The following is a 13,835-nucleotide window of genomic DNA, read 5'->3' as shown; positions in this document are numbered from 1 at the left end:
TTTGTACTGTTACCAGCGCTCTTCCGGTGCTATTTTCGGGATTTGGGGCACGTCTCTGTTTATGGTATTGCTTTCTTTCCTGGTATTCACGGTGCAATGGACAATAGTTTCTTTTTTTCGAAGAAAAAAAAATTAACTTCGAATTCATGGTAAAGATGAAAATTTACAAGATTGAAGACTACATATTCGGATTTTTAAATACAGAAATCATATTTCAGATTCAGAATTTATATCCCGTTTAAGGATATTTAAGTTCAGACTTAGGACTTAGATCTTAGATTACATTCAGATTTTAGAATAAAATTTCAGATCTAGATTTGAGATTCAGATACAGATTACAGGTTTTGGAACAAACTTCAGTTTCAGCTGTTAGATTTCAATACCATGTTACTGATATGAAACTGAAAATACAAATGGATTCATTGAAATCGCTTAAAGGAATCACAATTTGAACATTTGATATCACTCTTAACCCTCATTCTTCCTTGAAATGTTTATCCGTTACAGTCCTTTAAGTGTTAATTTTACACTCCTGACTAAAATCAATGTTTCTCTCTTGTTTCCCAACCGATTTTTACAATTTAAAGTTACAATTAATAGTTTTGGAAACCTTAGAGTTGAAGTGGCGTCGTGGTAGCGCTTTCAACTCCTGGTGTCTGGTTATAGGAAACTACATACATACAATTTATAGTTTGGGAAACCTTATAATGTAACTCAAATTTGTTTCTCAGATTTTATTCACCTACGACACTTCAGTTTTCCGTTATTCAAAGTCTAAGAAAAAAAAAATCCGAAAAAAAAACATGCTGCTGGAAAAAGACTAGATCAGCTACGGAATGCTAAAAAAAATCACCTAGTGTCCAAAACAGCTGAAGTTAGAAGCTATACGTTGAACATAAGGATTTTTTTTTTAATTTTTGAGATTGTGAGTCATGATCTCATCATCATGATTCATGACCACAAAAAAATGTAAAAAAAGTGGTGTAAAAACTGTACTTTTCAATCAATGAACCGTCGAAATTGTTTACGTCACACCAGATGAATTTTGAAAAGAGGATTGAAAAGTTGACGTAATTTGGCACATTTTTGCATTTTTAGATTGTCTAAAAACGGAACACAGATTTTTTAACAAAGGTAGATACCTGTTTTTCAATTTTTTAGTCAATTTGCAATTTTTCAGATTTTCTTCCATTTTAAATTCAACTTTGCACTGGATTTTGAGTATATTAGCTCAAGATTTCCGCAATACACAGGGCTGGTAGCGAGTCACTTTTTAGTGACTTGGTCACTTTTTTTGGGTCAGTCACTAAAAAGTCACTTTTTTCATCATTTGGTCACTAAAGTCACTATTTTCCGAAAAATGGTCACTTTTATCACCAAAAGTCACTTTTTTCACCGAAAATAAACCAATGAAGAAGGAGTAATTTGAATTGCGTGTGTCAATATTGAAGGTAGTAACGGTCAGTCAGGTTCTGATCAGTCAGTCAGAAATTTTTTTCGCCTCCGGCGGAATTTCGGCATGAATCACCCTTGGCTTGAGACATTTCGATCTACGACATTATTTGACGTTCATGAATTGAAACTAACTTTGATTGTAGATTTTAATTTTTAGTTCAATTAACCTTTTGTATTGGAACTCAAAACTTGATATACAAAAACCCTATCTAGTCTTTAGAATGGGTTTTTATTAAGAAGTGTAACTAAGGTTGAGATTGAAACAAACCATTTTTTTAATTAAAAAAATCTTTCATGTCATAACAAATGTTATGTTGATATGAAATATTCTTAAAAAAAACAATTTAATACTCAATTTTATTTCGTGTTTTTTGTTCTTCTAACTATTTAAAAAAAGGGTTTTAAAAATTTACACAAGGCCACAAAATTTACATTTTTCTTAGTTGCAATGAATTTAAACGGTAATTTCAACTTATTTGGGTTCCCCGAATCGAAATATGTATGCAATATTCCTATCAGCTTTTGTTATTGAAATGACTTTTGAAAATAATTAAAAATCTTTAGAGAAGTATCTGCACTTTTTTTTTTACAAAAACTCAAATCAAAAACATATTATTTAAAAATAAAAGTTTTATATGAATTGATAAGCTTTAAATAGAGAATCAATTTTTTTTTTTACACTTTCTGCTGTGATGTCAAAAATACTTGTAATGACATTTTTCCATAATCAGTTATCTATCAATGATTGATTTTACTAGAAATAAACTCTTTATCACCAAAACTCAATGTGTTCGGCCGAATTTGACAATATTTCTAGTTTAGGACACTATTTACCAAATCAATAATTTAAAAAAATAAGCACCAGAATGGTTATAGTGAAATATGTTTATTGAAAAAACTCTTCCTGAAATGTTTTTAAAAACTAATCTTTTTTATTTGCATATTGTTTTTTAAATTTTAAAATAAATTTTCCGAATTTTACTGTACAGTTTTTTTTTCAATTTTCTAATCAACTTGCCAAACTTTTTTAATTTTTAAGACATATTTTTAACAATTGTTTCCTTGTTTTTAAATTCTGAATTTTCGTGTTCTTCAACCATAAGCCTTTAACTCCAAATTTTTAATAATAAAACATAATTTCAACCTTCTGTTCTTTTTCTAGGACCCAATATTTTAATCAAAAGAGACAAAAAACTCAGAGCTTGAAATTCAAAGCTTAAAAACCAGCGATTGAAAATTTAAAAACATTTTATTAATATTTTTTTATAAGAAATCATGTTTTTTGGATCGATCATGATTTTAAAATTAATCTAAAAAGTTTGAAAAATTGTTCTAAGTAGCAAACTTTAAAAATAAATTTTAATACGCAGTGTTAACTAACTTTGTATTTGATTTGTGCTTTCAATATAAATAACAAAAGTTTTGAACTCATTATTTTTAATTTTTCATCAGTTTTTATCATTCACGTAATTACTCATTTTCTAACATTTCTTTGTCACTGCAGTTGAACATGAAGTTATTATTTAAGCTTCAAAAATGAAATTTCGATAGCTGGAGGATTTTACTTTATTAAAGGTTTTATGTCTGGCTTCAATAACTGGCACTTTTAAAATAATTATAAATATATTCTTCTTTTTATAAAATTAAATTAAAACATCAAACATTGAATAAATTCTGTTCAAAATTCATTTCTTATTCAGTAATTTACATTTTAAATCGTGATTAAATATTTTTTGTTCAAATTAAAAAATTACAGCGGAATTTCTCACTACTTCCAGTTAAAAATGAGGAAAAGAATTCCAAATTTAGATGAATAAAAATTACCAATTATTATCATTTTCCTAACATCTATTCATGGTAAGTTTTGTACAAGATGTGACATTTATGTTAGAATTCAAATTTTTTTTAATTTTAAATTTGCTTAGAAATTCTTTTGAAACTAATTTATTTCTTACTTTCTTGACTTATCGAAAATTTGAAACATTCATTGTAATATGTTTCCAAAATTTTGTTTATCAGTCATTTTTTTAGTTTTTGTGTTGAACATGAGGGGATTTTTTTTTATTATCTGACAATTTGCGCCGGGGGTCTTCAGATTTTCCCCAAAATTGAAAATTTGGTTCATTTTTGCAACTTAAAAACACATGTATTTTTTTAGATTTCTAACATTTTAATTTTTTGAGTTAGCTTCGGTTAAATTTTTTTGTAAATAAAAAATAACCATTTTTCAAAGCTACATAACTCTGTTATATTTCAACGGAATTTATAAAATAGCATATCAAAATGCATTGAAATTTTACCAGCTTTCCAAATAAAATAGTTGAAAAAAATTAAATAATTACCTTCAATATGAAAAGTTGTAAATAAACTTTAAATGGCGTCTAAAAGTACCGTCTGCACCACCGAATATTTTGCAAAAAATACCATTGTATAGCTCGATTTGTGATGCAACTTTCATCTGAAGACACCAAAGTGGGCCATCATTACCTTGAAGAGTTATGAAAGAAATAATGACGATAAATCTCTTTTTTTGCATCAAAAACAAACAATGGTCGAACAACTGCACTCACATATGGAGATAGCAAGCACTTCTAACAACATGGAAACAAAAGAACTTACTATAGCAGGTAAAAAACACTACTTTTTCGTGCTTTGTAGAGTGTTTGCAGCAAAACTGACTTTAAATTGTAACCAAAATTCTTAGTATCGTATTGTAAATGTGATATAACTAATAATGGGAATGTTGCTTTTACAACCTGGTCATAAAGTCTGCTTCATTTAATATTGGAACAGATTCTTTTGCTCATTGTGGCGCTCCTAGTGGACGGATTTGGAAACTTTTTTCACCCACGTGTCGGGAAATTCATTACCTTTCACCATGTATTTATGTCATAACACCAAACGATAGCATTTTGTAAACAACCGCCATGGAAGCCGAACGGAGAGATCAAATTGTGCACAGTTTTCTTGAAAATCCATTGATGTCGGCATCGAAGCTAGCTAAACAGCTTAAAATGCCCAGAAATACCGTATGGCGTGTTATCAAGCAGTACAAGGAAACATTGACGACGGCTCGGAAGCCGCATTCGAAGCGTCGGAGTGGAAATGTCGACCGGAAACTGCGTGGGAAAGTCATCAAGGCCGTCAAGAGGAATCCCAATCTTTCAGACCGCGATTTGGCCAATAAGTTCCAGGCCGCTCACAGTACGGTGCGACGAATTCGTCTCCGGGAAGGAATAAGGTCATTCCGAGCCAGCAAACAGCCAAATCGGACGCTGAAGCAGAACAATGTGGCCAGAATCCGTGCCCGAAAGCTGTACGACCAAGTGCTGACCAAGTTCGACGGATGTAAAGTCTGCTTCATTTAATATTGGAACACAAACAATTGCGTGTAGTTCAGTCATTTATTAACGAATTCATAATTTGTTTTTCATACAAATGTAGCATTTTCTTTACTCTTTAATAAAAAAAAATTAAAAAAAATTATTCATTGCTGTTTCGAAGAAATTCTCGTACTCGTACTCGTAAGAAAACTGTGCACAATTTGATCTTTCCGTTCGGCTTCCATGGCGGTTGTTTACAAAATGCTATCGTTTGGTGTTATGACATAAATACATGGTGAAAGGTAATGAATTTCCTCACACGTGGGTGAAAAAAGTTTCCAAATCCGTCCACTAGGAGCGCCACAATGAGCAAAAGAATCTGTTCCAATATTAAATGAAGCAGACTTTATACTATATAACTTATTAACTTTTCGATCAAAGATCATTGTGAAGAATAATCAATGCCAATAGTAGAAGGTTCAGTCCCTGTGTTTAGGATCACAAAAATGTGATTAAAAAAATGAAATATAGCCGTGCTTTACATTGTTTTTATATCGGGAGTTATGCACTGGACACCAAAATCCTTCCCCATAGATAAAAAAAAGTATGAGAAAGTGGCACAAATGTTGTAGAAATAATCGAAGAGCTCAGTATGGCCAGCCCAGGCTGTAAAATGATGACAATATGATACTTTTACCGTATTCGTTTTCTCCGTTCGCCCAGTTTCGAGGTTTACCATACTAGAAAGAACATAATTCGTCGTCAGTGTTTTGCTACCTCGATCGCTCACACACGAATTTTCAGTGTTCCACCGTCCATTTTAAATCAAATCTGAGGAATTACGGATGCAAAACTTAGCGCATAAACTTCTAAAAATGACAGTAAAATGTGCATAACTTGTTGTGACCTGGTGCAAAACTGAGTATAAACGAATACGTTATTAGATTTTTGGATATAACATGAAGTCATTTAAGCTGCAACAATCTACCGCCCCTACTTTCATAACAGTCCCATATGCAAAAACAAGCAAGCGAGGAAATCGGCTTTTTCTGTTTTGGAATATATTTTTAAATTGTGACCACCACTTTCAGCATAAACGAAGATCGTTTCTAGGTTGTCATAATAAATCGTTAGACCTGAAATTTTCGAAATTGGGTTATTGGTAAGGTCGAGAGAACCATTTTTATTCAATCGACCAAATTTGAAACCTTTTTTAAATCTACTCGCATAACAGTCCCATACAGAATATATTTTGTTCACCAAGCTACTTTCTAGGACTTAAATTTGATTATTTTAAACTTCTAAATGCAATTGCCAAAAAAAAAACATACTTTTGGAAAAAAAATATCGTGAATTCCACATTGTAAGTTGAATCTTTTTACGATTTTTGATTGCATCCGATAGTTTTTCGCTCAGGAAGTCATTCCTAAGAAAGTCAGACCTACCTTCGAAAACTACTATGCATCATTCGACATCAAGTGAATTAAAATGTTAAAAATGATTAAATGATTCAAAGCAATAAACCAAATACTATTTCGCCGAAAGAAGCATTGAAAAGTAACCAAATCCGTGGTATTTCACATATGGGACTGTTATTCAGGTATCTATATTTCCTATAGGACAGCCACGAATTGATATTTTTTTTCGAAATTTATAGAACAAAACCTCTTTTTTTAGTATTTTATTTTGAAGCCTTATGTTGACCTAAAATGACGAAAATTCATATGGGACTGTTATGCGAGTAGGGGCAGTCTGAAAAGGATGAAAAATAGTGTTTATTACCTGCTTTGATAAGTTCTTTTGTTTCCATGTTGTTAGAAGTGCTTGCTATCTCCATATGTGAGTGCAGTTGTTCGACCATTGTTTGTTTTTGATACAAAAAAAGAGATTTATTGTCATTATTTCTTTCATAACTCTTCAAGGTGTTAATGGCCCACTTTGGTGTCTTCAGATGAAAGTTGTATCATAAATCGAGCTATACAATGGTATTTTTTGCAAAATATTCGGTGGTGCAGACGGTACTTTTAGACGCCATTTAAAGTTTATTTACAACTTTTCATATTGAAGGTAATTATTTAATTTTTTTCAACTATTTTATTTGGAAAGCTGGTAAAATTTCAATGCATTTTGATATGCTATTTTATAAATTCCGTTGAAAAATAACAGAGTTATGTAGCTTTGAAAAATGGTTATTTTTTATTTACAAAAAAATTTAACCGAAGCTAACTCAAAAAATTAAAATGTTAGAAATCTGAAAAAATACATGTGTTTTTAAGTCGCAAAAATGAACCAAATTTTCAATTTTGGGGAAAATCTGAAGACCCCCGGCGCAAACCCGTCAGATAATAAAAAAAAATCCCCATGAGTGACAAATGGTGTAAGAAAACCCTTTCCTTTTCAATTGTTTATTTTTGGTATTGTTATTAATTTTATCTAAATTTGAATTTTGAAAACCCCCCCGGAAGGGTCCATCGCACGGGCCTGACTGGTCACATTTTTTGTACTTCAAAGTTATTTTTTCGTTCTACATAGTCACTATTTGGTCACTTTTTTCGGTCCTCAAAGTCACTATTTGGTCACTTTTTTTCAAATTTTGGTCACTAAAGTCCCTACTATTTCATTGTCGAACCGGTACCAGCCCTGAATACATTTATATTCACCAAAAAGCCAATTTCATATTGATTCTAGTGATGTAATTACATAAGCGCTGTGATACTTTACAAAAATATGATAAATATAAAACTAAAAGTAGATCCAGAAAATTTACATTACCTGAAGTGTTGTAGCTAAGAATGAGAATCATATTTGAGTTACATTTCGAAGTTTCCAAAACAATAAATTTGGTAAAAATCGGTTGAAAAACAAGAGAGAGATATAGCGGTTTTAAGTGAGGAGTGTCAAATTGACATTCAAGGTCTGATTAGTGAGTTTTTTACACTGGGCTTTCAGGGTGCGTCCATTAAAAAAGTAATGATGCAAAATTGAAGATTTCAGGAATTCGTTGAGGGTCCCCGAAGATTTTTTTTTATTTGGATGCACCCGAATAAAATGCAAGCCACCTAAATTCCAATAATCTCGTTGGGAAGAATGACAGCTTGCTGTTAAATTCTTTGAAAAAAAAAAATTCCAATAGTCTCGTATTGACACTCAAGAGCGGATTAGGTTTAAAGATTTAGATGTTCACTTTCAAATCTATAAATATTTCACCTCCCGAAAAAACTATTTCACAATTATTCGGTCGGCTGCAGAATTCAGATTCAAATTCTAGAAGCGAATAACGAAAATTGATTCTTTTTGCCTTTAAACCTCACAAGATGTGATAAAAGTTTACCACCACATTTCAGATTCAGAAGATCTTAATAGAATAACATGTTGAGCCACTCAATTTCTTACCTTCATAGATCAGATTCAGATCATAAATAGAAATAAAAGTCCAAAGTGAAATCGAAAATTTTAAATTTCAACTGAATTGAATAATTCAAAGTTTTTCATATTGGAATTCCATTGATCACACTTTATAATTATCTACGCAAATAAAACTTTCATTTGTTCAATTTTTCCGCGTTATTTAGTTTAACCTTCCTTTACGGTTAAAAAAAGGGACACTTAGCCAGTTTGTGTCAAATAGTCCCAGATTACTATTTTGGCTGTATCTCCAAAACTACTGAACCGATTTTCAAAAATTATACCATTTATTTTTTAAACGAACACACACATATAGGATCTCAGTGAAACTTCATGTTTCTTTGAAGAGATCCAAATTCTACTTGAGACTAAAGCGTAATCTTTCAAGGATATAATGGCTAGCATCTTACTAATGCTAACACCACCAGCCCACAGAAAGAATATTATGTATGCCGTGATGAAGACTCAATCTCATGACCTCTGGCTTAGAAGACTGAAACGCTATCCTCTAGGCCATGGTTGGCGGGTATTTTGGAAGCGTCTACCCCTTTCATTTTTTTTTTATCAAAATGGTCAAAAACAGATGGCGTTTTTTAACAAAGATCGTGACCAACCCATTTGAAATAATGAAACTTCACTATTTCAGCTAAACTTTGGCTGATTTAAAGATTCATTAAAAGTTAAAAATGTTTTTGGTTTCCGACGTCATATTTCGTGAATGAAAAAACAAGAAAAAAAATGAAAATCATTGATTTTCTTCTTGAAAACTTTTGTTTTTTCTCGATAACTCTTCATAATTTAAATTTTTTTTCTGATATTTTTATCACATTAAGAACCGCGAACAACATACAACGAGGGATTTCAGAAGTTCGGTGACCCGTATTTCAACATAAAATGGTTTAACTGAGCAGATTTCAAATTCTTGAGCTGATTGAAGTGTCGTATATGATTTCTAATAAGGCTGGAACAAATATCAATTTCTTCTTTTGTCACCCCCCCTTCGAAATTTTCAAAAACCCGGAGGGTGAAATAAATAAAGTTTGAAGTAATTTTTGTAAATTTCGAAAAAAAAATCAAGTATCCGATAGATTACAAGACCAAAAAACTAAATTTTGGAAGATAAGAGTTATTTCACCTTTTGTATTTTTGAATTTATTAAATTTTTCGATTAAAAATTACCTGATTTGTAGGTTTTGTGCAATGATATAGTTCGCAATTTTGTTGTATACAAGATTTCATGCAATTTATTCCAATTTATTTGTTTTTCGCATTATTTTTTATTGCCCCCCCCCTCGCGATATTCCAACTCCGAGTGACAAAAGAAGTATTTGAAATTTGTTCCGGCCTAATCTTATTTACAAATTAAATGTAACATTTCAGAGTAATTTTGCCCAGGATAACAAAAAGCGGAAAAATAAAAGTCAATATACCTCAGATTTGGTACTTAATATGTTGGAATTCTATGATTTAATACTAGAATTGGTCACCCTATCAGTCTTTCCATCATCACTATCGGTTGGAATTAGATGTAATTGAACAGAACGGCAATTTTTTCATCAAAATTTCATGATCCTCATAAAAATTTAGTTATAAAATCATAGAAATTTTTTTAAAATTTTTTTTTCATATAACTAGCTTTGGTCTGCAAAACCGAGCACAGAATTCATAACAATCAAGAGTTTTCCAATACGACTGCAATAAAATGAGTTATTTATCTGTGATGCAAAACACCTATTTTTAGGGCTTTTTAGCTTTAAGGTCGTTTGCTGAAGACCATAAAAATCAAAACTCAATTTTTAAAGAATCATCTGATAGCGACATTTGGACGATTTCAAAACGGTATAGTTTATAAAAATCGGTTCTGTAGATTTGATTTCATAACCAAATCAATAATCCGGGTCTCTATGATCCTAACCGGCCAATTTTCATTTTTTTAATGGGTGTCTCTGGTAACCCTATTCAAAAATCTAAAAATGAAAAATTGTAAAGCTCCTCATTTTAGGAAAATTCAGAAAATTTCAGCTTCAACCGTTCCTGAGATATCGCTTTGAGAAAGTACAGTTCGGGTCATATAGTCCCTAACCGCAAAGGAATGTAAAACAGTAAAACACATGTTTTGAAAAGAATTATAAACCTTAAAAAAGCATTGAAAATTTTTCAAAATAACTAAAAAATTAGATCACAGAAGATTAACTTTTGATCATCTACAGTTTAGTTTAGAGAATCTATTGATTAAAAAAGTTGGTTTCCAAGGTATGTGACAAACATTTATTTTTGTCTACATATATTATTAAATAGATTTTATTTTAAAAAATAATCTGAAATTCCGTTTAAAAATGTTGGGTTTTATATTTTGTAGGAAAATTGCAGTATTTTCGACGAGAATCTCAATCTTTCTATTTTTTTTCTAAGCAACTTACCTCTTCATCTAGGAGAATCAAGAATTTTACATTTTAAATCTTGTTACTGTGTTTTTAAATTCTAGATATGCACATACTCGTTTTGAATCTTGTTCAATATTTCAAAATTTAATTTTTTTTTCATATTAGACTTACTATAAATCGGACTTCAGAGGTAGAATTTTTTTTATAGTTTCATATGGTTCTGACTCTAAATGAATTACACAGAGCAGCAAAATTCACTTCTTCCGAGGTGCCAAGATTTTCGCTGACTTTAGATATTCAATTAGATTTTTTCTACCGGTTAGCTTTTGAAAAAACGGTAAAAATTCATTTGAAAATTTTCATAGTTGTTAAGCAAAACTGTAGAGTATTACTAAGCATTGCTATAGCTCATATTAAAGGTTTCAAATCACTGGTCAACTTTTCATATGACCATGAGAAATTCACATTTCGTCAACTCAATTGTCTAAAAATAGCTGGAACAGCTGTGCAGAATCTAAATACTGCTTGAAATAAAGGATAATAATAAATAAATAGTTCTGAAATCAGTTTTAATTTGAATTCAGGACGTAAAATTCTTCCAAAAAAAAAGCTTCTAGTACAAAGGAACTAAAAATGCTGTTTCCGGCGTTATGAATCTAAATTTTAATTGCAAAGTAATAACTTAAAAATAACTCTGAAACTGATTTGGGAATTCTTGATTTTCAATATAATGAGATTTACCTCCAAATTGACTTATGAAAATATGGAATCTGTGTTGTTAGTTCAACTTGAATTTTGAACTTTGAATCTGATTTTAAATTCAAAATCTCAATTCTGAAACTAAATTTTTATTTAGAATCTTATGTTATCTTATTTTGATCGCCGCGGAAATCTTATTTAATTTTAATCTAAGTTAGCATTTCGGCAAATTTATTAGAAACTAAGTAGAATTAGTGAAAAAATTTAGAATCTTAACACTAAACGTACCGGAGGGGTTCAAATGACATTTTTTAACTTCAAATGACTATAACTCCTATTATACCTAATTGTTTTTTCGCATTTTGTTACATGATTATTTTTATTTTCAAAATGCACGTATATTTTAATTATTATAATTTTTTAAAGTTTGTAGGTTTCGAGAAACGTATGTGGTATACCTAATTATATCGCCGGGGGCAAAATTACCCCTAACACTTTTTTAAGCCTTGTCTCTCAACCGATTTTTACAAAATTTGTAGTTTTGGAAAGCTTGTAACGTTAATCAAATATGATTCTTCAACAATATTCAGCTACAATCATTAATTTCAAAGTTATTTAAAGTCGAAGTTTTTTTTTTAAAACATGCTTTGGGTAAAAGGCTGTAAGTCAGTTATTAAGTGCTCGAAAAAAAATTCACTTAGTGCCTGAAAAAGATAAAGTTTGAAGCTATGTGTAACATATATGGAAATATTTTTTTTTAATTTCGTAAGATCATTGCCACAAAAAAAAGTAAAAAAGCAGTATACCGGTACCGGATCACAGGCATTTTGGCATTTGGCATCTTAAGATTTATAAAACACGAAACACAGAATTTTTGACAACAATTCAAAGGTAGCTGTATTACGATCTTTTTATCAATCCGCATTTTCTGAGACCATTCTAGCAACTCAATTCGACTTTGCACTGGATGTTTAATTTTTTTTTAAAGTCGGTTTCGAATCAAGGGAGTTTTAACGGAAAAATTTTTAGGGGTCATTTGACCCCCGGCGCTGTAAATAGTAATACAAAGTGTCGGTATGTTGATTATCTATCAAGTTAATTGTGCTAAATTCATGGTATAATATTGAACTTAAACTTATTTTTATTACCCGAGCTGTCCGTATGTCAGTAAGACTCATCTTAAATTTTAAAAGCTACTTAAATTTTTAAATCTTAAATAGACATTTTAGTTACGAAGTTCTTTACAAAATCCAAGATCTGTGGAAGCTAATATGCAAACTACTTGTTTTCTTCAGAAAACCTATCATATCTCACCTGAAATTTTGTCGTTATCCAAGGATCGGTCAAAATCCCCTTGGCTTCGTTTTTGGCCAGTTCAGTTATCCAAGGATCCCTATAAAATTAAGTTTGTTAATTCCATAAATCCTCGTTTGTGGATTAGTGGATAAACTTTTGAAAAAAAATGCAGATTTATAAATTTCACAAGACGTCTTCCTGTAGTCCTATTCACTACTATTAATATTTGTGGCATAATCTTGGCACATTTGAAACTTGCGAAAAAATAACCTCAAAGCCGTCCATGCAGGCAAATTATCCCTAAAATAACGTTGTTTTCTGATTGCAAAAAATCAATATTAAAAGAGAAAAGAATGTGTCTGAGGATAAAGCAGTAAGAGAATGTTTTTGGTTCGTTTACCAAATAAAAACATTCTCTTACGTTTAACAAACGCATTTTCACGAATAAATTCACTGAAGCTGTTAAAAGTAGTTGATAAAAAATGAATCTTGGTCATAATAACTTTTAGTCATCGCTGTGGATAATTTCAAGGGACCTTTTTCAATTGTCTTTAATTTTTTTTTTCAATTTTGCCAAGACGTTTGGTATTTTTTTTAATTGAGCGTTCGATTATGTTCGCGAGAAATCTCTCTGGTTAAAATTCCTGGAGAAAAAAGATAGAAAAAAGATATTTATGATGAACTTGAACGAGGATTATTTGTGTTTGTACTGATGCTTCAAATCTGTTTATTGATACACGCCTAAGTTAATTAGTTTTTTACTGAGAATTTTGATCTACATATTTGTACATCAATCGGTGCTACTGCTATAATAAAAGTGTGTACGAGTGTGCACTACCCCAAATATGTGTCCATTTCATAACCTTTATTGGCCTAGACTGCCATAACTAACGTACGATTTGATCTGTTGGTGCAGGTTATTCAGTTATTGTAAATTGAATAGCACCGAAACGTTGGAAAAAAATCTTTAAAAATTTCCGTGAAATGGTCTCGATAACGCAACATTAAGTTGGAAACCCGTAAATCCATTGCACCGTTGAAATACTAAAACGAGAAAAAAACCGCTTCTTTCCGCAGTCATTGCCCAATACTACGATGTGGACGTTAACAAGGAGTACGCCATCCGGGGTAACTCGGTCCTAATGAAGTGTCGAATCCCGTCCTACGTGGCCGATTTCGTCCGCATCGAGTCCTGGCACACGGATCAGAACCAAAGTTTCTACATCAACTCGACCGAAAACGACGAGGGTTTGTTTCTGTTGTGGTCTTCCCT

General features: G+C 31.2%; 1 protein-coding gene across 50 annotated transcripts in view; it reads left to right on the top strand.

Moving 5' to 3' along the window:
• The window catches only part of LOC129745126 (cell adhesion molecule Dscam2), a 212,790-nt gene that overhangs the window by 7,101 nt on the left and 191,854 nt on the right, over window positions 1-13,835 (top strand). For 7 of the 50 annotated variants that reach the window (XM_055738023.1, XM_055738005.1, XM_055738021.1 and 4 more), the window contains exon 4: window positions 13,640-13,810. The exons of the other annotated variants lie outside the window; for them this stretch is intronic. In XM_055738023.1, coding sequence (XP_055593998.1) covers window positions 13,640-13,810 — 171 coding nt within the window. The remainder of the gene's footprint in view (window positions 1-13,639; window positions 13,811-13,835) is intronic. 50 annotated transcript variants of the gene reach the window in all.

The sequence above is a fragment of the Uranotaenia lowii genome, chromosome 2 (genome assembly GCF_029784155.1).
Source record: "Uranotaenia lowii strain MFRU-FL chromosome 2, ASM2978415v1, whole genome shotgun sequence".
Classification (NCBI taxonomy): Eukaryota; Metazoa; Arthropoda; class Insecta; order Diptera; family Culicidae; genus Uranotaenia; species Uranotaenia lowii.
The sequence above is the reverse complement of the archived record's forward strand: the minus strand, read 5'-3'. Positions and strand labels throughout refer to the sequence as shown.